Source organism: Acartia tonsa, chromosome 1 (genome assembly GCF_053477335.1).
Source record: "Acartia tonsa isolate MP-2025a chromosome 1, ASM5347733v1, whole genome shotgun sequence".
NCBI classification, from domain to species: domain Eukaryota; kingdom Metazoa; phylum Arthropoda; class Copepoda; order Calanoida; family Acartiidae; genus Acartia; species Acartia tonsa.
The window spans coordinates 32,791,215-32,812,547 of NC_137260.1; the positions used below are offsets into that span (position 1 = coordinate 32,791,215).

At 34.1% G+C, this 21,333-nt stretch overlaps 5 protein-coding genes across 9 annotated transcripts in view; 2 read left to right on the plus strand and 3 right to left on the minus strand.

The window, feature by feature from the left end:
- LOC145330701 (26S proteasome non-ATPase regulatory subunit 8-like) overlaps positions 1–21,333 on the minus strand; it is a 142,564-nt gene that overhangs the window by 13,542 nt on the left and 107,689 nt on the right. The window lies entirely within an intron of this gene.
- Rpn1 (regulatory particle non-ATPase 1) overlaps positions 1–21,333 on the minus strand; it is a 137,920-nt gene that overhangs the window by 8,889 nt on the left and 107,698 nt on the right. The gene's annotated exons all lie outside the window — the stretch shown is intronic.
- On the minus strand, positions 55–3,382 carry LOC145330619 (pre-mRNA-processing factor 17). The gene is made up of 7 exons (XM_080175286.1): positions 3,240–3,382; positions 2,908–2,957; positions 2,578–2,669; positions 1,481–2,213; positions 1,239–1,364; positions 684–1,088; positions 55–565 (listed from the first exon to the last, which is right to left on the minus strand). Exons 1-7 carry the CDS (start codon positions 3,301–3,303, stop codon positions 293–295), a joined length of 1,743 nt encoding a protein of 580 aa, XP_080031412.1. The 5' UTR covers positions 3,304–3,382; the 3' UTR covers positions 55–292.
- Snx27 (sorting nexin 27) lies at positions 4,110–13,430 on the plus strand. Of its 3 annotated transcripts, none has more exons than XR_013883538.1 (4): positions 4,110–4,290; positions 4,695–4,888; positions 8,373–12,347; positions 12,574–13,430. XR_013883538.1 is itself a non-coding variant. In XM_080175306.1 (3 exons), the coding sequence occupies exons 1-3, from the start codon at positions 4,173–4,175 to the stop codon at positions 9,618–9,620; spliced, it is 1,560 nt and encodes a 519-aa protein (XP_080031432.1). In that variant the 5' UTR covers positions 4,110–4,172; the 3' UTR covers positions 9,621–13,430. The 3 variants fall into 3 exon arrangements, 1 of the variants encoding a protein (XP_080031432.1); XR_013883539.1 differs by having other exon boundaries at positions 8,373–12,328; XM_080175306.1 differs by having other exon boundaries at positions 8,373–13,430.
- On the plus strand, positions 13,342–21,214 carry l(2)09851 (WD repeat-containing protein 1 l(2)09851). Of its 3 annotated transcripts, none has more exons than XM_080175334.1 (12): positions 13,342–13,472; positions 14,097–14,165; positions 14,596–14,675; positions 15,728–15,808; positions 16,019–16,132; positions 17,650–17,722; positions 17,977–18,242; positions 18,574–18,663; positions 19,099–19,273; positions 19,607–19,764; positions 20,369–20,467; positions 20,788–21,214. In XM_080175334.1, exons 1-12 carry the CDS (start codon positions 13,442–13,444, stop codon positions 20,890–20,892), a joined length of 1,341 nt encoding a protein of 446 aa, XP_080031460.1. In that variant the 5' UTR covers positions 13,342–13,441; the 3' UTR covers positions 20,893–21,214. The 3 variants fall into 3 exon arrangements, with proteins under 3 accessions (XP_080031460.1, XP_080031473.1, XP_080031464.1); XM_080175347.1 differs by having other exon boundaries at positions 17,653–17,722; XM_080175338.1 differs by having other exon boundaries at positions 14,097–14,162; positions 14,593–14,675.

Sequence of the window (21,333 nt, forward strand, 5' to 3'; positions counted from 1 at the left end):
TAATAATATGTATTGTAGGTTAAAGTAAACCAAAGGTCAATTAAGGCAAGTGTACTAATAATTGGTTTGTTATGTTTTAAACAATAACTAGGAAGGTAAGAAAAAGGAAAACAAATTTTTTATTAAAAAAAAACAACTAAATGCCTAGGTATTATTTGCCCTATCTTAAAGAATATATTCATTTCTACAGAAGAAAATACATGAGAAGATAAATCAGAATGAAATAAAAGTTTAAAAAATATTTGTTGATTATGTAAGGTACACACAGTAGCTTAATAAACCTTCGAGTGAATTAATCCCATAATTTAATAGTAGAATCCCAGCTAGCTGAAGCCACTTTGCTTGGTTCATGAGGATGCCACAGGACGCTGATACACACATCATCATGAGCCTTCCATTTACACAACAACTTGGACGTTTTCCAGTCCCAAACAAATATCTTGCCGTCTCCATCGCCTGAGATGAGGTAGCTCATTTCTGGAGAAAAGTCGAGGCCACAGGCATAGCCAGCCACCATGTGACCTTTGAACACTTTCTTGCGCATTTCTTTAAATCTTTCTCCAACCTAAACAATTAAACGTAATACAGAATTTTTTTCATCAATATAATATTTTGATATCAATAATGAAGTACAAATAGTTATTGTTTTCAGATTCTTTTGATAATATTAACTTTATATTTACCTGGAAAACACAGATTTTGTTATCCAGTGACTGACAAGCAATCCATTTTCCATTTGGCGAGGGAGTTACAGCAGGCATACTGTGCATACTTGGATCTGCTATGTATTTCATATCAACCGGAATATTCCACTCCCAAACTCTCAATGATTTATCATCACTGGTTGATACAAATCTTCTGTTTTTATCCACGAATGTAATTGTATTGACAGCAGCCAGATGTCTGTCATATTCTTGTACAATATCTCCACTGCGCGTGTCCCAGCAGACAATTTTATTTGAGCTGGTACCAGCAACAATGAGATTTTGTTTATCATCATCGGGATTAAATTTGCAACAGAACGCCATCTTTTTATTGGTAAATCTTGTAATAGCATCACCTGTCTCAGTGTCCCATAATTTTATATACCTGTTTTTTAAATAGCGTTAATATATTGTGTATTTAAAAATCCCAACCACTAAATGAATAGCATTAACTTAACGCATCTCTATTTATAACAAGGTAAAGGTAAACATGTAATAAAGTATTTTTGATATAATACAAGATATTAAGCTATTCCTGTCATATGAAGCTGATAAAAATTGGTCCCCGGCATTATTAAAGTTAACATCTCTGATTGCTTGTTTGTGGCCCTGATACGTACGAATACACCTTCTTTGATTATAAACTTCCCAAAGTTTGACCTGTAAAAAATAATTCATATAAATTTCATGGATATATATTGTATACCTAATGTATATTATGGCTATTCAAAAAATTAAATTCCATTATTTAAGTGTTTATTTTATAAATTTTTTACCTTGTTATCCAAAGCACCGGAAAGCATCAAATGTGCAGACTTTGGAAACCAACGAATAACAGAAACTCCTTTGTTGTGTCCCTTCCAGGCATGAATCTGGCGTTTGGGGATGAAACATTTGGCTGGAGGTTCCTCTGATTTCAGATTAACTCCCAGATCTTGAGGTATATGAAGAAAGCTTCTGCCTTGGTAGTCTTTATCCTCTTTGATATGAAGAGTAGAAGTTTCCTCCATTGGAACTTCTTCCTCCCTGCGACCCTTTTTCTGCTTTTTAGCCAAATATTCTTCTAGATAGGCAGAATCTTCATCAGTTGGACGCGATACAGTCTCTTCATCCTTATATTTAGCCCATGGTCCCAAATACCCTTCAATATCACTGGCATCTGTATTCTTATCACGCTTTCGTTTATCAAGAGGACGTTTCTTGTTGTCTTCAAAGACTGTCTTGAATTCTGCTTCTTCTGCGGCAGTTGAACTTCCAACAAGCTTATCTCCATCCTTTTCATCAACAGTGGATGGATCATAAGCGTACCCAAAACTTTGGAATGTTCTGCGCTGGGTTTCAAAATTAAATTCATTGACGTGAGCTGCTTCCACAAAGCCAGCCAAATGATTTTTCTTTGCTGCTTGTTGTTGGGTTTTGAACGGGTTGTCTGGACCAATTTCAGGGGCATAAAGCTCCTCATATTTGTAATTGTATTTTACTTCCTTTGCTGTTGGATCAATATGTCTCCTATTAATATTGAAAATTATTTTGAAATCATGTAGGCATTTATACATTAAATATGAAAAAATATTTATTCTATGAGATATAAAGTATAAAATGGAAAGTATACATTTATTTATATGATTACCAAAAAAATCATTAGTTGTCAAAATATAAAGTGATATTGTTTATCCCCCATCATTAAAAGTCTAATACAGTTTCTTTGAATACGACATAATTATATAAATCAATATAGATCCAAAACTTTCTCTTCTATTTGTAATATATATTGAAACGTATTTTAATTGTGTTCTATTCGTACGTCTACCCCGGCCCTAATTAAATTCTTTCAATATTAGCAAACATATAATCAATGTGCTTCATTACATACCTTTGATCCATAGCTTCATTTAGTGTGACAATTGGGGCAGATTTGACAGAAAAATCCAAAACTTTGCTCTTTCCAGAGAACTTACCAGATCCCTAAACAAAAAGAAAATATTGCAGTGAAATGTAGGTGTAATCAAATAAATGATTAATTCATTTCAAACAGAATATTGAGCTTATTGGAAATGCAGAATTGTTTACTTAAAGTAAATAAAAAGATTTCTACATTTATTTCATTGATATAGAGAAATACTCATTATGTTGGTACCGTACTTGTTATAGGTAAAATTTTCCATATATATATATTTAGTAGGCAAGTATATTAAATTATTACCTTCAAGTGAAGCATTTTTTCGTGTTCTCTAGAGGGATCTTCAGTCTGAGCCTATTTAAGAAAGACTTTTATGGTCAAAATTGATCATTTTAATGTATAACCCAAATCTTACAAATGTCAAACAAACTCAAATTTGGTTCAGAGTAAAATTTCGGTTAAGTGTAATCGTAAAAGATCAAAATTAAGAGGTAAATTTTAATGAATCAACTATAATTTTACTTAATAATTAATATTCTTTCTAATATTTTGTACCATAAACAAACAATTTCGAAAGTTTAGTCCATGAATTCCTAAAGTTGAAAACAACGTATAAAAATTAGATTAAAGTCATTCCTTTTGTTGTTGTTCACCGTCAGAATCATCGCTGGAGGACCCATAGGCCCCCAAAGACTCCATATTTCACAAGTATTAACAATCTGCAACATAATTAACTTTAACATGGACATAAAACGAATGAATAAGTTGTTTTGTTTATTAAATAAAATAAATAAGAATGCTAGTCATTGCATCAAAATTTCGTATCACCGGTGTGTACACTCTCTAAATTAAGGGTTGCCGTATTAAAAGAAAATATAAAAACCTAGTGTCAAAAATAAGAATATCTTAAATTCTATCATTTAATTAGGAAATCATCTGGCTCACCTAGGAAAAATTTCTAAAGATTTTATTTAGATATAGATTTTACGTAGAAAAAATTACTTAAACGTAGAAAAAAAAACATTAAAAAAAAGATTGTTTCTTTAAAGTTGACAACTTAGTTTATATGCGCAAATGCCGTGTTTTAGATCAGTAGGGTAATCCTTCCCGCCTTCACTTACAGGCTACCAAACAAGTTATCAGAGTAAACAATTATTATTAGTAAAAATAAAACGACGATCTAACTTCTAAATTATTTTACTGTTCATTTTATTTAACTTCTCAATGAATCTTCCTAAATATTGAATAAAAAAGTAAAAATAACTTGTAACTTGTCCCTGTAATGAAAGATTGACTCTCTGCCACACCAAACCTAATCCAGTTCATAACATTTCATGCTAAAGGGTACTTTTGGGCTAAATAGCGCCTAAATCTAAAATGGCCTTTTTAAGTCTTGAGCTAAATATGAAAAGATTAATAATGGTCTTCAAATGTTTTATTGTGAAGTTTTTAAAGTGGATGTAATTATCGCTGGCTTTAGTGGTATTATGTTCAACTAGCGCCATTAATATAACATCATCAAGCTTGTTCTTAAACGTACTTTATTTATCTTCTTTCAGAATTAGGCCATGGATGATTATTACGACCGGGGCCGAGGGTTCCCTGATCGAGCCCCTCGAGAAAGAAATACTGGTCACAAACGTATACTAGAACCACATGTTGTTACCATACACAAAACAGAAACAGGTCCTTAAATTTTTTATAAACATAGCTTCGGCCGAATGAACTTTTTATTTTAATTTTCTCAAAATATCACGGAATACAAAAACGTTGAATAAAATATATACATTTTTCAGTAAATATTACAGTTCCTTATCGCGTTTCTTAAAGTCGTAGATTCGACAATTATGCCTCTAAAACCCAGATCGAATATTATTGTACGTGTCAATGTGTTATGGTGCTAACTCAATGTTATAACTAAAACATTTTTAGACTGGTTAAAATATAACTATATATGACACAACTACCTACATTTTATTATACTCTAATTACGAACTAATGGAAAAGTTTCGTACTTTTGAGTTTGACACATGTTCATATTGTTGCTTCTTAATTTAGTTTTGCCATTTTTATGAATTTAATTATTTTAGGGTTTGGCTTCAACGTTCGAGGCCAGGTTAGTGAAGGTGGCAACCTGAAATCAATAAACGGGGAGCTGTATGCCCCTCTCCAGCACATATCAGCTGTGCTACCAGGAGGGGCCGCGGAAACTGCGGGTATTTTCAAGGGCGACAGAATTCTCGAGGTCAATGGCGTGGACGTTGAAGGATGTACTCATAAACAGGTTGGTTTTAGTTAATTTAGTACTGTGGTGAGTAAAAATAGCGTTCTTTTTAAGCAATAAAATATTTCTTAGCTAAAGCTATACCTAGATAAAAATTGGTTACAGAATTTCATATTATTTGTTTTTTTGCTTTTAATTTTATTTGAAAGAAAGCATATTTTCTTCGTTTGAAAATATTCCTGAGAATAAAAGAACGAAGAGAAAAGCGTCTCATATTTTTATTCTTGATTGTAACTCTTGCAATAATTTGGAAGGTTCATTAAAATTTCATAAATAAATTCTTTTGACATACTTTGGAATTTTTAGAGTTATAATAAAAGACTAAGGGGGGGGGGGGTTTTAATGCAACCATCTCGTAATAAATGGTATAAATGTCGAATTTCGACCTCAAATTTTGCATGAGTAATCCTTGGTAGGTCTATTTTCCCTAAATCGAACAAAAAGTTGGAAAAGTAACGGCTGGCAGCTGGCGGCTCAGCCGTTTAGCCGTTTTTTGCCTAATTTCAGGGCAAATTCATCATTAATTACGTAGGAATCAATTTTTTAAAACATATTTTTGGTTTAATTCATGTTAAATGATAGCAATAACCATTTTAAAATTTCTTGTACCAGCTGCTAAACGGCTAGAACCGGCTGAAAACGGCTGGGAGCTGCCAAGAGTATGAATAGTTGATAGGGCATGTGACATGTCTAGGGGTAGGTTTTTATGGTTGCTGAGCTCAAAAATGCTACCAAAAATAGTGGCAGCCCATCAATATGGCAGCTGGGTAACAGCTGCAGCGCAGCTGGTAGCGGCCAAGAGTAAAATGGGTAGATAGGGCTTGTGACATGTCTAGGGGTTGGTTTTTATGGGTGCTGAGCTCAAAAATGCTATCAAAATTAGTGGCAGCTCATCCATATGGCAGCTGGGTAACGGCCGCTGCTCAGCTGGGAGCAGCCAAGAGTAGAATGAGTAGATAGGGCTTTTGACGTGTCTAGGGGTAGGTTTTTAGGGGTGCTGAGCTCATAAATACTATTAAAAATAGTGGCAGCTCATCCATATGGCAGCTGGGTAACGGCCGCTGCTCAGCTGGGAGCAGCCAAGAGTAGAATGAGTACATAGCGCCTGTGAGGTGTCTAGGGATAGGTTTTATTGGGTGCTGAGCTCAAAAATACTCAAAAAATAGTGGCCGCCTATCAATATGGCAGCTGGGTAACAGCTGCAGCTCAGCTGGTAGCGGCCAAGAGTAGAATGGGTAGATAGGGCTTGTGACATGTCTAGGGGTAGGTTTTTATGGGTGCTGAGCTCAAAAATGCTATCAAAAATAGTGGCGGCCCATTCACATGGCAGCTGGGTAAAAGCTACAGCTCAGCTGGGAGCGGCCAAGAGTAGAATGAGTTCATAGGGCTTGTGACGTGTTTAGGGGTAGGTTTTCATGGGTGCTGAGCTCAAAAATACTACTAAAAAAAGTGGCCGCCCATCCATATTGCAGCTGGGTAACAGCTAAGCTTAGCAGTAAGCCGTTATTTAAGACTCATTGACTATTGGGACTATTGAAGGATAACCAAATATTGAATATTTCAGTATAAATACACTATTGTCATTTTATATTATTAATAACAACACCTTATCAATGTAAACAAGTAAAGACATAGCTTGTGATGTGTCAAAGAGGTGTAAGTTTTTATAGGTGCCAAACTCATCAATACTCCCAAAAATAGAAAAGCCCATCCAAATGGCAGCATGGTAAGGGCTGCTGCTCAGCTGTAGCTGTTACCCAGCTGCCATATAGACAGGCCTGAACTTTTATTGGTAGTATTTTAGAGCTCAACACCCATAAAAACTTACCCCTAGACACGTCACATGCTATGTACTTTTAGCTATTGTTAGCTTTTCTCAGCCGTTTTTTGGTAGTTCTCAGCTCTTGAAACAGTGAAATCTAGTAATTAAAAAGAGTTATTAGTAATATATCCATGAAAAAAATGTAAAATGTTAATAGGGAGAAGTTTAATTCCACTGAAATAATCAATTTTTTAAGCCTCAAAAAACAGCTGAGCTGTGGCCATTACCCAGCTGCTATATAGAAGGGACGGCACTAATTTTTGTGCTCAGCGTCCAATAAAACCTACCCCTAGACACATCAGAAGCCCTATCTACTCATCTACTTTTGGCCGCTCCCAGCTGAGCTGCAGCTGTTACCCAGCTGCCATATGGATGGGCGGCCACTATTTTTGGTAGTATTTTTGAGCTAAACAACCATAAAAGCCTACCCCTAGGCACGTCACAAGCCCCATCTACTCATTCTACTATTGGCCCCTCCTAGCTGAGCTGTAGCTATTACCCAGCTGCCATGTGGATGGGCGGCCACTATTTTTGGTAGTATTTTTGAGCTTAGCACTCCGAAAACCTACCCCTGGACACGTCACAAGTCCTATCTACTTATTCTACTCTTGGCCGCTCCAAGGTGAGCTGCGGCCGTTACCCAGCTGCCATATGGATGGGCGGCCACTATTTTAGGTAGTAGTATTGAGCTCAGCACCCATAAAAACCTACCCCTTGACACGTCACAAGCCCTATCTACTCATTCTAATCTTGTCCGCGCCCAGCTGAGCTGCAGCTGTTACCCAGCTGCCATATGGATGGGCTGCCACTACTTTTGGTAGCATTTTTGAGTTTAGCACCCCTAAAAACCTACCCCTAGACATGTCACAAGCCCTATGTACTCATTCTACTCTTGGCCGCTCCAAGGTGAGCTGCAGCTGTTACCCAGCTGCCATATGGATGGGCGGCCACTATTTTTGGTAGTATTTTTGAGCTTAGCACCCCTAAAAACCTACCCCTAGTCACGTCACAAGCCCTGTCTACACATTCAACTCTTGGCAGCTCCCAGCTCAGCAGCGGCCGTTACCCAGCTGCCATATGATTGAGCTGCCACTATTTTTGGTAGTATTTTTGAGCTCAGCACCCATAAAAACCTACCATTAGACACGTTACAAGCCCTATCTACTCATTCTACTCTTGGCCGCTACCAGCTGAGCTGCAGCTGTTACCCAGCTGCCATATGTATGGGCTGCCACTATTTTTGGTAGCATTTTTGAGCTCAGCAACCATAAAAACCTACCCCTAGACATGTCACATGCCCTATCAACTCTTCATACTCTTGGCAGCTCCTAGCCGTTTTCAGCCGGTTCTAGCCGTTTAGCAGCTGGTACTAGAAATTTTAAAAATGGTTATTGCTATCATTTAACATGAATTAAACCAAAAATCTGTTTTTATTAGTTTTCTACGTAATTAATGATGAATTTGCCCTGAAAATAGGCAAAAAACGGCTAAACGGCTGAGCCGCCAGCTGCCAGCCGTTACTTTTCCAACTTTTTGTTCGATTTAGGGAAAATAGACCTACCAAGGATTACTCATGCAAAATTTGAGATCGAAATTCGAATTCTAAGTGCCATTTATACATTGATTACGAGATGGTTGCATTAAAAAACCCCCCCTTTTTAGGTTGTTGATCTGATCAAATCTGGCGGTGACTCTTTGACCCTGACAGTAATATCCCTCCCCCAGGCGGAAGTTGACAGGTTGGAGCCACCAGAATCAGGACCCATTCAATATATTGACTACTCTGAAAAACGTTCTCTTCCCATAACAATCCCTGATTACAAACACCTGGAGGAAATGGGAGAAAAATTTGTTGTATTTAATGTTTACATAGCCGGACGGCATTTGTGTTCTCGGCGATACAGAGAGTTTGTACAACTTCACAATAACCTTAAGCAAGAGTTTATCGGGTTCAACTTTCCGCGACTACCCGGAAAATGGCCGTTTAGCCTAAGCGACCAGCAGCTGGATTCAAGGCGGCGTGGTCTCGAGCTTTATCTGGAGCGAGTATGTGCAGTAAGGGTAATTGCTGATAGTGAGATTCTACAAGACTTTCTAACTGAACACGAAGAAGAGATTTCAAATTCGCCTATTGTAACCCTTAAAGTCATTGTATTCCAAGACCAAATTGTTTCCATCAAGGCAAAGCGGAATTCAACAGCTGAGGAGGTGTACCGTTCTGTAGCTGAGAGTATTGGCCTGCTTCCTGAGAATTGGGAATTTTTCTGGTTGTTTGAAATTATAGAACTAAATTTTGAGCGGAAAATTCGGCCGACCGAGTTCCCACACTCTCTGTATATCGCAAATTATAGTACAGCAAGCAGTACGTGTTTGGCGTTGAGAAAATGGCTGTTCCACCCTAGTGTCGAGGTGGAGTTAGAAGCTGATCCTGTGGCCCTACGCATTATGTTTTTCAATGCCATCAACCAAGTCAACAACGGTGTTGTGAATACTGCTAACAGGTTGCATCAATTAAAAGCTCTGCAAGACAGCGAGAAAATCCGTGAATATTTGGCTTGTGTGCGAGGCATGGAAGGCTACGGCAGTATTGTATTTCCGCATTGCAGCTCAGATGCTCGTAGAGAAGGACATGTTGTTCCTATGGTTTCCTTTGACTCGTTAAGGCTTCAAGCATGTAAAGGCGACGGGGAGGCGGAAGACCAGGTCATTGAGTTTGCTTGGGAAACGGTGACACAGTTTGAGGTTGAAGAAACGGGCACAGTGTTTGTATTTCATTATCGTCGCCAGGGCAAGCCTGACAGAATAGTCAAAATATTTTCCCCGTTTTCTGTGTTTCTGTACGAATGTTTTGAAAAGGTGCAAGAGGAAATTGGTTGGTGCAAACAGTTGGATAACAACCCTGCGGCATAAATTCATCAGTTTTCTTCAGTCTTCTCAAACTACAGAAAAATAATGTTTGTGTTTTTCAGTACCAAATTTTAGTTAAATTAGTATGCACGAAGCATATTCATGTTAATAACGTTTTTACTATATTCTTTATTATTATTAGATAACAAACATGATTTTTATTATAGTTTCAATGAATCGAGAGAAAAAAAAGAAATAAGTTAGAGACAAAAATATTTAGAGGAAAGGTTGAATTTTATCATCACAAGCAATAACAAACTCTGTGTACAGAAAACTTAATTCCTAGGGTTTAACTTGGTTTAATGATACACGATTTTATTTGTATATTATATTGATACATATTAACATAATATATTAGTTAATTAATTTTTATTATTCTAGTCATTGTAATGATAATAGCTTGCATTTAGAAGATGCTAATCGCATTTGTGTGGAAAGAAAGACATACTTGAAGTCTTTTCATACAAAATATTTTTTTGTTATTCATTATTATGGAATCTAATTCTTCAAAACAATGGAAGATAGATTAGCTATTAGCTAGAGCTATTGTATTAGCGATTACTTGGATTAGTCCAACATAAATTTAGATTTTCTAGATAACAACAAAATGAAATATCCAGAATTGTGTGCATTCTAATTCTAAACACTTACTGTTTTCACATCATTATGTCTGGTGAATTTTTTGGTTATGGATCTCAACTAAAAAAATATTGTACTTTTTAGGATATGTTATCCAGTTTTGTTTTGTATATACACATTAGATATTTATTGTCATAAAATAAATCTTTTTAATATTTAAATTAAAAACGGTCTAAATTTGAATCATATATATTCCAAATTGAAAGCTAAAATAAGGCAAATTTAATTGTTTAATAAGTTTTAATAAAAACACAGATTTTTTTTAGTTACCTACCCAAATGAAATTTAATCCAAAAACCAAAGTTGCAACAAAAATCTGGTGTCTCTGTATTTTATTTAAAAAAGGCAGGGTTACGTTTTCTTCGGGTCCTTTGGTGATAAATTATGAAAGCTTACTGATTGGCCTAAATTTTTTTTTCAAAGTTTGCATCTAAACTAAAATGCCGAATGAGAAACTAGCTTTAGGTCATATGCTTTACTAAAAATTTACATTCTTTGTTTCACTTTGTTTACTTATTGTTTAAATTATTGTTATTGTGTTGTTTTTAAGGGTTTGAAAGCTAGGGTTGGCAATCCGAAACCGGAATCTGTAATCCGGAATCCGCCCAAATTTTAGCCAATTTTGGAATCCAGAATCCGAAATCCGTTTTTTATAGCGGATTCGGATTCTTAATTGTTAGGATAAAATTAGCGTCTTGAGTTTTTTTTTGTCCAAATATATATTTTGATTCTTAACAAAGTTAGGTTGAGTAAGGGTTAGAAAATGGCCACATAGGGGCTAGAAATAGGAGAAAAGCTAATGTGAAATGAAAATATAAAAAAAACGCAGCTTTAGATTCTTCCCAGTACCCAATAAAATTCAAACCCTTAATTTATTTTTAAAAATTCTTAATATGTTGCTAGAATCCGGAATCCGTAAAAAATAATAATCCGGAATTTGTTTTATTTATCGACGGATTCTTGTAAGAATCCGAATCCGGTCCAAAAATTAGACGGATCGCCAACCCTAGTGAAAACAGAAAAAATATATATATTCTAAAGTTTATCACTTAAGTATGCAAACTAAAACTTTCAAATTTGGATTGATATTGTCCATATAAATGTTATATATATCTTACCCCTTTTTCATAATCGATGCAGCTATCTTTCAGTTTTATATCATTGTGATATAATATTGAAATCTTATTTTAATTTTAAAAGACATTCAGGGGTGTATATTCTGCATAAGATTTATTTTTTTTCCCCGGCTACAAATTTTTTTATTTTTTTTCCCCCCTTGTTTTTTCTCTTCAAGTAGGGGGAAAATGAAAAAATATTTAAAGAACTCTATATTTTATTTATTTTATCCCTCATACCACACATTTTTTTAGTTTTTTTCTCCAAAGAGGGGGGGGAAATGGAAAAAATGTTTTCAGTTTTCTTAATTTTTATATTTTTTTTCCCTCCAACCACTTATTTTTTATTTTTTTTCCCCCCCCCTTAGCCGGGGATCCCATGCAGAATATACACCCCTGAAGACATTTATTATATAAAACATTCCACGAGATGTTTTTATCATATCTTTAATATCCTAAAATACATCATCAAAACAACTTTTTACATAGAAAAATAAATTAAATAAAGTACTTCAAACAAAAATCTTTACTGATATATAAGAGATAACAATAAGACATATTTATATCGCATTTTATTGTATGCTTTTATATTACGCTGTTTTGATTTTATTCTGTATCAACTGAAAATTATTTGAGAATAACAATTTTATTGAATTTTGATTTTAGATTGTATTTAACGGCCTATATTATTAATTACTTATTTATCACTCAAAACTATTTCATGTAATATACATTAAGGAATTATTTTAAAACCATTTGTTCCTACTAGAGAAATATGTATTTCATTGCCATCTTGATTTTATAGCTTTATAAAGAAAATATGTTACTGAAAAAATATTAAGTTTATTATTACATTTTGTAGATTTATGTTCTTATTATGCTATATAGGTAATATTTATTTTTTTTTGTGATAAATTTAATTCATATATGAAGGGGATGGGCTAAACTATCCACTAAGTGAGCTAAAATCTTCCATGTGATTAACTGACACTTAAAATTCTGATAGAGAATTCTTTTAGAACTAAATTTAAATCTTAATTTAAGAGCTTCACAAACATCCTCGCAAGTTCTCCTTAAGATTGGAGTTTGTGGAGAATAATAATGATAATTTATATATTTTTAATTTATACACTAAAATTAGCATAGAAATGTACCAAAGCATTTTTTCTTGAGTGTCCTGTAATCATCATGCAATTTTATAGTTATAGTGAGAAATGTCCTATCCCCTTTATTAATTTGTTATTTTAAATAATTCTAATCATGCTTACTTATTAGATTGTTAAAACTAATTTGTTCATTTTATGCCTTTAAAAAAAAATGTCGAAAGTTTTTTTAGAAACATTTTTATTGATTTATACATGTTTTATTATTATTAATATAAGTAGACGTTGCACATTTTATTCCAGATAAAACAATATTATAATCATGATTAAATATGTATAAGCAATGTTTTCTTTCTAATATTAGCAAAGTAAAGTATATATTATAACTCCCATTTATAACTGGGAACACTCGTGTGTGAATAAATCTTGGAAAGGGGCATATATTGATTCAACAAGTTGAATATTGGGCAAAGCAGAAAAGATATCTTTAATATTTTCCAGTGGCGTGCCGTAAGAAAGTGTAATTGGGTGTCAACACTCCTTTTAGAATATAATATAGCCTACCCTTTTTTCGTTTTTAATGGTTTCAGCTCCCCCCCCCCCACACACACCTGGGCACGCCACTGATAATCCTGAAATAAATGAAGGGGACGCCGTACTAAACTGTTTTTTTTTATTGGATACTTTTTGTTTTGTTTTAAGGCTTGTCATTTAATGTAATGGATACATAAAATTATTGTTCTACAAAATTAAATCTACTTCAATTTGAGGATTCACAATAATATAAATTGTACGGACGTCCCCTTTCTGTCCAAAGCTTACGCATTTTATTCTTTTTTTTATTTGTTTATCCATATCTGTCCCTGTTTCCTGGAACAAATGATTGAAAATTTGTCTGCATGATGCTAAATATTGCGTGGCTTTTTCATTATGTATATTGATCTGTTGATTGCAGAGACTAAAGAAAATGAATAAGAAAGAGGGAGAGCCTGAACCAGGTAAAATCATATTTACTTTCTTTTTACAACTTTTTAAAAATTTCATGTTGCAAGAAGTTTAGACCGATAGTATAGTAGTTGACAAGATCCTAAAACATGGGTATGCTTTTTAAAATAGGGGTAGTTGCACGAAGTGCATTTAAATATGAAGTAAATTTAGCAAACTACATATTATTTTTCTGTTCAATAGTTTATACTACATCTGTAGGACATTTATTTGAAAGAATTTCAATTTTCTACCAGATAGTTTTAATAATATTAAGACTTGAAAATCATATTTTTTGGATAAAAGCAACATAAATGGCTTTGGCTGTCCTATGTTCATTAAAACAGCAGCTTGGCTATTTTGATGGTGCCCAATTGTTTGTAATGCAAAATTATATATGTTAGATGGTATACTTGTAACTTTTGCTTCAAACCAATTTTCTGAAATGCACTTCATGCATCTATCCTTTAAGTAAATAAATAATGGTATTATTTTATATCAGTATTATTTTCTTACATGTTACGTTTTAAACAACACAAAAATTTCAAGATACTCTAGTTTTAACAAAGCTTTAATGAACTATCAAGATCAAAATCCAATGCGTTCTAAATATATGCTTGATCTTCAATGTTGTATAGGAATGGAGGTTGATGGAGAGGATAATGATATGCGAGAGGAGGATTCAGATGAGGATCAAACAGACTCTGAGGAAATAATAGTTTTTTTTTAACTTTCTAAATTTTTATTTTGTTATCCTGTATCCAACAATGCAGGTTTATTTATGTTTACAAACAATCAGCATAAAGAAAGACCCATCGTAGTTTTGCATATTAATTTCTTCTCCGCCGTTTTCCGCCACTGCACTGTCAAAAAAGATTTTGTTTATATTCCTCACCGAATTAGGCGATTTAGAATAATTTTAGACCATGTTACTTTTTTCGAAAAATTTTCCCTTATAACTAACCGTAAGGGTTTTTTTGAATTAAATATTTGAGGGTTCAAAAAAGTTTTTTTAATTGTAGAATGATGAGATATATAGTTACCGCTACTCTTTGCCTATTTATTGTTATAAGAAGGCTGTTTCAGTAATATCCAACCATCTTTCAAATTCTTTACAAAAACTAGTGTTTTGACCACAGGATGATTCTGATGACGAAAAATTTGAAGACAAAGTTTATGTTCCGGGAGAAAAAATAGAAGAAGACGAAGAATTAGCGGTAAGTATTATAATATTGAGAAATAGGATCAGTATTTAGAGATAGATATTGTATTCATAGAGAAATATGTGTATTTAGACGTTTTCATCCAACCCAAAAATTTAATTTCAGATTTATTTTGCTTGTAGGCTATACCTTATTCTAAGTACGTAAATATGAATCCAATTGTTTGGCCATTGACGTATTTATGAACAAAGCAAATTAATAGTTCTTAAAGTCCTTACTCAAAAGGGGGGGGGGGGTTAATGCAACCATCTCGTAATCAATGTATAAATGGCACTTAGAATTCGAATTTGGTTCTGAAATTTTGCATGAGTAATCCTTGGTAGGTCTATTTTCCCTAAATCGAACAAAAAGTTGGAAAAGTAGCGGCTAACGGCTGGCGGCTCATCCGTTTAGACATTTGTTGGGTATTTTCAAGCGAAATCCATCACGAAACCTCTCTCCACATAATGCTCTTTTCCAATCTAAAACGTTTTCAAACGGTTCTAGCCGGAAGTTGCTGGTACTAGAAATCTAAAAATGTTTTTTTTGTATCATTTCACATGATTTAAAGCAAAAATATGTTTCAAAAAGTTGATTTCTACAAAATTTATGAAGATTTGCCCTAAAAATAGCCAAAAAACGGCTAAACGGCTGAGCCGTTAGCCGTTACTTTTTCAACTTTTTTTTCGATTTAGGGAAAATAGACCTACCAAGGATTACTCATGCACAATTTCAGAACAATTCGAATTTTAAGTGCCATTTATACATTGATTACGAGATGGTTGCATTATAAACCCCCCCCCTTAATGATGAATTTGCTCTGAAAATAGGCAAAAAAACGGCTAAACGGCTGAGTCGCCAGCCGTTACTTTTCCAACTTTTTGATCGATTTAGGTAAAATAGACCTTTCCAAGGATTACCCATGAAAAATTTCAGATCAAAATTTGGATTCTAAGTTCCATTTAATCATTGATTACGAGATGGTTGCATTACCCCCCCCCCCCCTTGATTCAGAATTTTTTTTATGGTGTTTGTTCTTTTAATTAAGAACTATCATATTTGTTTAGGTTGATGAGAATGCTTATATATTATATCAACAATGTAGTCTTGGACCTCCTTGCCTGTCATTTGATATTCTTCATGATCAGGTACTCAGTTATACTGAAAAATCATCTTTATCATCGTATTACAGACAATTTTACACGAATATTGAAATAAAAATCAAAACTGAAAAAAATAAATATCGTTCATTTTAACATATCATCCGAACGCTGCATGTAATACTATATAATGTGATAATGATTGCTATCTATTCTTGGTACGATAATTAAATTGTGACTTTTACTGAATTATTTTAGGTGAAATCCAATTATCCCTTAACTGTGACATGTGTAGCAGGAACCCAAGCAGCCAAAGTTACAGCAAACAATATTATACTTTTCAAGATGTCCAATCTCAACTGTGTTATTCCAAGGAATGACAATTTTAGCCATATATTTAAAAAAAACTTATTTTACACTTTGCGCGCATAAAATACATGAAATAGGTATAAAAGATATATTTATCTGTCGTTTTGAAGATTTATTTTTTATTTCCTAGGTATACATTAGAAAGACACAAAATAAAGTGATTCGTCTTTAAGACTGAAGTAAATAAACTGGACACTGAATTCAGCAAATTGGATTATCTTTTTGTTTCTTCTATAATACAAAGTAGAGAGATGTCTGTCCGTTTGTCCCTTAAGATCTCGGTAACCATTGAACCGATTGTATTCTACTCTGGTCCTGTGGTGATTTTAGGCTATTTTCTTGGGGGGTGGGAAACCCTTAAGATCTCGGTAACCATTGAACCGATTGGATTCTACTCTTCAGGAAATATACCTACTGGTCCTGTGGTGATTTTAGGCTATTATAATTTTCTTGGGGGGTGGGACACCCTTAACCCCCAAAAGAATAATAAAATCCCCATTAATTTTTTTTTGATGATGCAGATGATACCAAACTATTTGGTGCTGCACCACATGTACTACATCATTTTTTAAAAATTACCTCTTGGGGCAAAGGGGTTTGATCAAACCAATTTTTAGTAATTTAGATTTTAAAAAATAATTTTTTTTTCGGGGGGGGGGGTATTTTTAATTTTTTGGGGGGTTGGGGGTGTCCCACCCCCCAAGAAAATAGTTATAAACCTTCCCGGGACCTATGAAAAGCTACCCTGTAAAGGAGAACCCGATCGGTTCAGCGGTTAGCGAGATCCTTCGCTACAAACAAACAAACAGACAAACATCGTTCTACTTTGTATTATAGATAAGGTTTTTTATCTGTAGCTTAAGATTGTGATTCCTGCGGTTTTGGAGTTCTCCATTTCAGGGATGCTTCATATAGGTTACCATATTATATACAAACTAGTGGCTTCGCCCCTAGCCTCTAGGGGCTTAGCCCCAAGAGGTATAATTACATCTTCTATTACTTACCCAGCAGAACGGATCACAAATTTTCGCACCTACCCAGCAGGAAAACATTTTGCGATTAAATTCGCAAAATTCGTAAATTTCGTAAAATTCATAAAATTCGTAAAATTTGTAAAAAAAAAAAAAAAAAAAAAAAAAATGGGGGGGGGATTTTTTTGTTTTTGGGGGGTTTTGGGGTGTCCCACCCCCCAAGAAAATAGCTTAAAACCACCGCAGGACCAATAGGTATATACCCTGAAGAGTAGAATCCAATCGGTTCAGTGGTTACCGAGATCTTAAGCTTCAGACGGACAGACATCGTTCTACTTTTATATACAAATAACGTTCGCATGTTCCAAAACTTAGAACTAGGCAAAACCTTGCCATAAAATAATCCGACATAGTGTAAAGCATTAAATAATGTACAGAAAATTACAGCTTGAGAAAACGCGCCAAATAATATGTGAAGCTGCATTTTGCATACTGTATGATTATGCAATAATGCAGATTATTGTTGAAATTGTTGATGTTCTGGATTGTAGTAGGGACGATGACAGTGATGACGAAGAGAAAGTAATTCCAGAGAAAGAAAAACCTGTTCTTAAAATGGCAGGTAAGATTGTTTTTTTTTAAATAGCGTATCTTCTTTACAATGAGGAAAAGTCGATGTTTATACTGTACGTTCGTACATGAAAGTAGATTACGCTGCAGCGCTGTTTGAAAAAGACTAAAAGAGATAATGACTATTAACAGCCTTCTCTACTCTATTTTCTAATTTTTTAAAAGTTATTTTATGTTAATATTTATTTACAATAACTTTTCTGTATAACAAAAGAAATTATATTTAAAACTTTTTTATGTTTATAGGTATAAAGCATAACGGATGCGTAAATAGAATTAAATACAACAAAATTGGAGAGGCACACTTAGCGGCTGCTTGGGCGGAAAATGGCACTGTAGCCATCTGGAACCTGAACACGATTATGGCACGGTTGGACAACCCTTACAGCACCGAAGCTTTCAGAGACGAGTCGCCTCCACTGCAAGCTTTTACAGGACATACATCTGAAGGATTTGCTCTGGACTGGTGTAAAACAGAAGCTGGTGTCCTAGCTTCTGGAGATTGCAAAAAGGTTAGATTTGTAATATGACCAAGGCATATCCTTACACCAACCAAAGTCCAAATGTTACTATATGATAGAATAATCGTCGTTCAATAATGTACAAATTGCACATCTGTTAAAGTAATAGGATATAATAATACGTGTCTATCTAAATGAAAATAATTTCATACTTTCCATAATCATATAGTTTGTATGTCTGTAAGAACAGTATTTATCATTTTAAAAAGACATAAGTTTCTATTAAAACTAAACTTTTATTCAAAATTGGACTTATTTCATATTACTTCACTTTGTCTCTTGATCAATTTGTAAAAGGTAGTCAGCTAAATTTTTGTTTTAGAATATCCATGTGTGGAGGCCCACAGAGGGAGGCGAGTGGAGTGTAAGCGAACAACCTTATGTTTCACATACACAATCAGTTGAAGATATCAGGAATTTTATTTGTTATCCTAATTTTTACCGCCATTTTTAATATCAAGTAAATGATAATGGAAGATATTTTACAGAGGTATACGGCCGATTTTTTTTTGTTAATTACTTCTGACTTGGTACGTCGGTCTGTCTGTTATGCTCTATTAAACTTTTGTATGTTATCAACCTTTTTTACATTCAAGTATGTTTTTTTTTCAAAACAAAGAACACGCCACTTTGTTATGGAGCCTAAAATAGTAATGCTCTATTAAACATTTGTGTGTTATCAAACTTTTTTAGTTAACCTTTATGACATTCAAGTATGTTTTTTCAAAACATAATAAAGCCTAAAACAGTAATCAAGTCATGCTGTAACACACAAACACGTAATAAAATTGTTGTTCCTTTGCCTTCTAGTTAGTTTGAGTAATAGGATAACACTTAAATAAAAACTAGATGGTCACCCAACGAGAAGAATGTAATGGCAACATGTTCAGTGGACAAGTGTATTAAAGTATGGGATGTCAGAGCACCTCCTGATAAGGCTTGTATGCTTACAAAGAACAACGCTCACTTGTCTGATGTTAATGTTATTGATTGGAATAGATCAGAGCCTTTCATCTTATCAGGTAAAACTTGAATAACTGAAGTTGTCATGCTTTGTAGTAGTCATTCTAACTTTACAAAAAGGTACAATATTAGAAGCGAAGCATCTCTAAAATCAAGGCCAATAATGTAAGTATTTTGTAAAACAAAATCATATCCTTTAATTAAGCAATTTTGCAACAATTTTACATTAATTTTTTATACAATTTTGTTTAGACTTATTATAGATTAATATTCAATAATTATTATGTTCTGTGTGTTAAGATAGTTTGGCCTACCGTCTGATTTTAGAGCTTTCGCTTTTTTGGTTTTGTCATCCTTGTTACTCCATTGTTGATTTCATGTTTGATATGAAGGTGGTGATGACGGCGCAGTTAAAGTTTGGGATCTGCGAGGATTTGGACCCAGCTCTGAACCTGTGGCTAACTTCCAGCATCACAAGGGAGCTGTGACTGGCCTAGAGTGGCATCAGGAAGACAGCACAGTATTTGCCAGCAGCGGGGCTGATGATCAGGTATTCATTCTTGTTGTATATATATTTTTTTTGGTTCATGGAAAGAAAATGAAGTTGCGGGTTCCGTCGTATTTTCACAGTAGTTTTTGGTGGATTATTTTAGGTTAGGTTAAGTAAATGTTAATGATTGCCACGCAGGCTTAGAGTACCCTGCAGGGGCTAGAAATAGGAGAAAACTTACTGTGAAAATACGACGAAACACGCCGCTTCGTTTTCTTTCCATGATCCTTATTTTTATAAGGCAAATTAAAACAACTATGCTTTTGATGAACGTGTACATAATAAGTAACCGAAACAGAAATGGATTTACTATCACTTTGATCTTACACCAGATTTTCATGTTCTCTAATAAAGTAAAATTTGTAGCGGGCTAAAATAACGATTCCCCCCCCCCCCCACCCCTTACCTCATTCCTCCTCTCCTACTTTATAAACGAAATAGCCAATATATAACAGGGAAAATATCGACCTAAAATGACCACAAATTTCTCTCTTGTCATAATATCCACGTATATTCTACAATAACAGTCCGTAATCCAAAAAGTAAGAGCTCTTTTTTCTTTTCAACGTTTAAATTAAAATTGATTTATTTTGGTACGATTTAGATTGCTCTGTGGGATTTGGCATTGGAACGAGACAGCGAAGAAACCCCAGATGATGATGTCACAAATAAGCTTCCTCCTCAGCTATTGTTTATTCATCAGGTTTGTCCCTGACTTGTAGGTTGCAAAAACTAAGGGTGTGGTGGGGGGAGGGGGGGGGGGAGGCATATTAATGTTAGCTTAAAAAGGATAAGTCATTTGATTTTGTTTAAACTTTAAGCAGTTGTGTTTTGATATCAGTTCTGAGGATTTAATGCGCAAGCATGCAGAAATTAATGCACCCTAAAAACAAAACGTTACTTTTTTTCCACATTTATTTTACTTGTCATTGGCTTATATAATAAATCTTTTTAAATTTTCCATTTTATTTATGGTCAACTGTACGACCAAAAATATACCTAATCTGTATTTAATTTGTTTAGGGCTTGCAAGATTGTAAAGAACTTCATTGGCATTCTAAAGTTCCTGGACTAATAGTGGCCACCTCTCACACAGGATTTGATATCTTTAAAACCATCAGTGTCTAAGACAAGGGAAACTCTGTGATTATTGATTTTTGCTTTTGTGGTGTTGTAATTTGTGATAGCTATAAATTAAAGCTCCAAGAAAACAATGTTCTATGGTAAAGTCAATGTCTTTTTATAATCATCTTTTACATCATTATAAATTCACATATTTTCCATAGAACAATCTCTTAGTTCTTGTAAATGACCTAAAAAGTAAAAATCCTAATCAGAGATAGTCCTTTTTTCCATCTGGTCTCTAATTAAACCTGTGCTTATTCATTTTTTTTATGCAAAAATTTATATTTTTTTGTGTCTCCTTGTTATTTTTTTATTGCTTTGCAGAGTGAATAATGTAATGTAGAATAAATATAATGATATATTTATGATTTAAAATGAGCAAGGAGGAGGAATTGTTACTGGGATACTCCCCAACTGAACTACAAGTAGGGGAGGAGAGAAAGA

Bases quoted from the DNA above. Each gene is read 5' to 3' on its own strand.
- Snx27 (XM_080175306.1), top strand. From the start codon at position 4,173: ATGGATGATTATTACGACCGGGGCCGAGGGTTCCCTGATCGAGCCCCT. The intron at 4,291-4,694 runs GTCCTTAAATTT...TAATTATTTTAG, and splicing joins CATACACAAAACAGAAACAG to GGTTTGGCTTCAACGTTCGA. The intron at 4,889-8,372 runs GTTGGTTTTAGT...CCCCCTTTTTAG, and splicing joins AAGGATGTACTCATAAACAG to GTTGTTGATCTGATCAAATC.
- LOC145330619 (XM_080175286.1), bottom strand. From the start codon at position 3,303: ATGGAGTCTTTGGGGGCCTATGGGTCCTCCAGCGATGATTCTGACGGT. The intron at 1,365-1,480 runs GTAAAAAATTTA...TATTTTTTACAG, and splicing joins CCGGTGCTTTGGATAACAAG to GTCAAACTTTGGGAAGTTTA. The intron at 566-683 runs GTAAATATAAAG...TTAATTGTTTAG, and splicing joins ACAAAATCTGTGTTTTCCAG to GTTGGAGAAAGATTTAAAGA.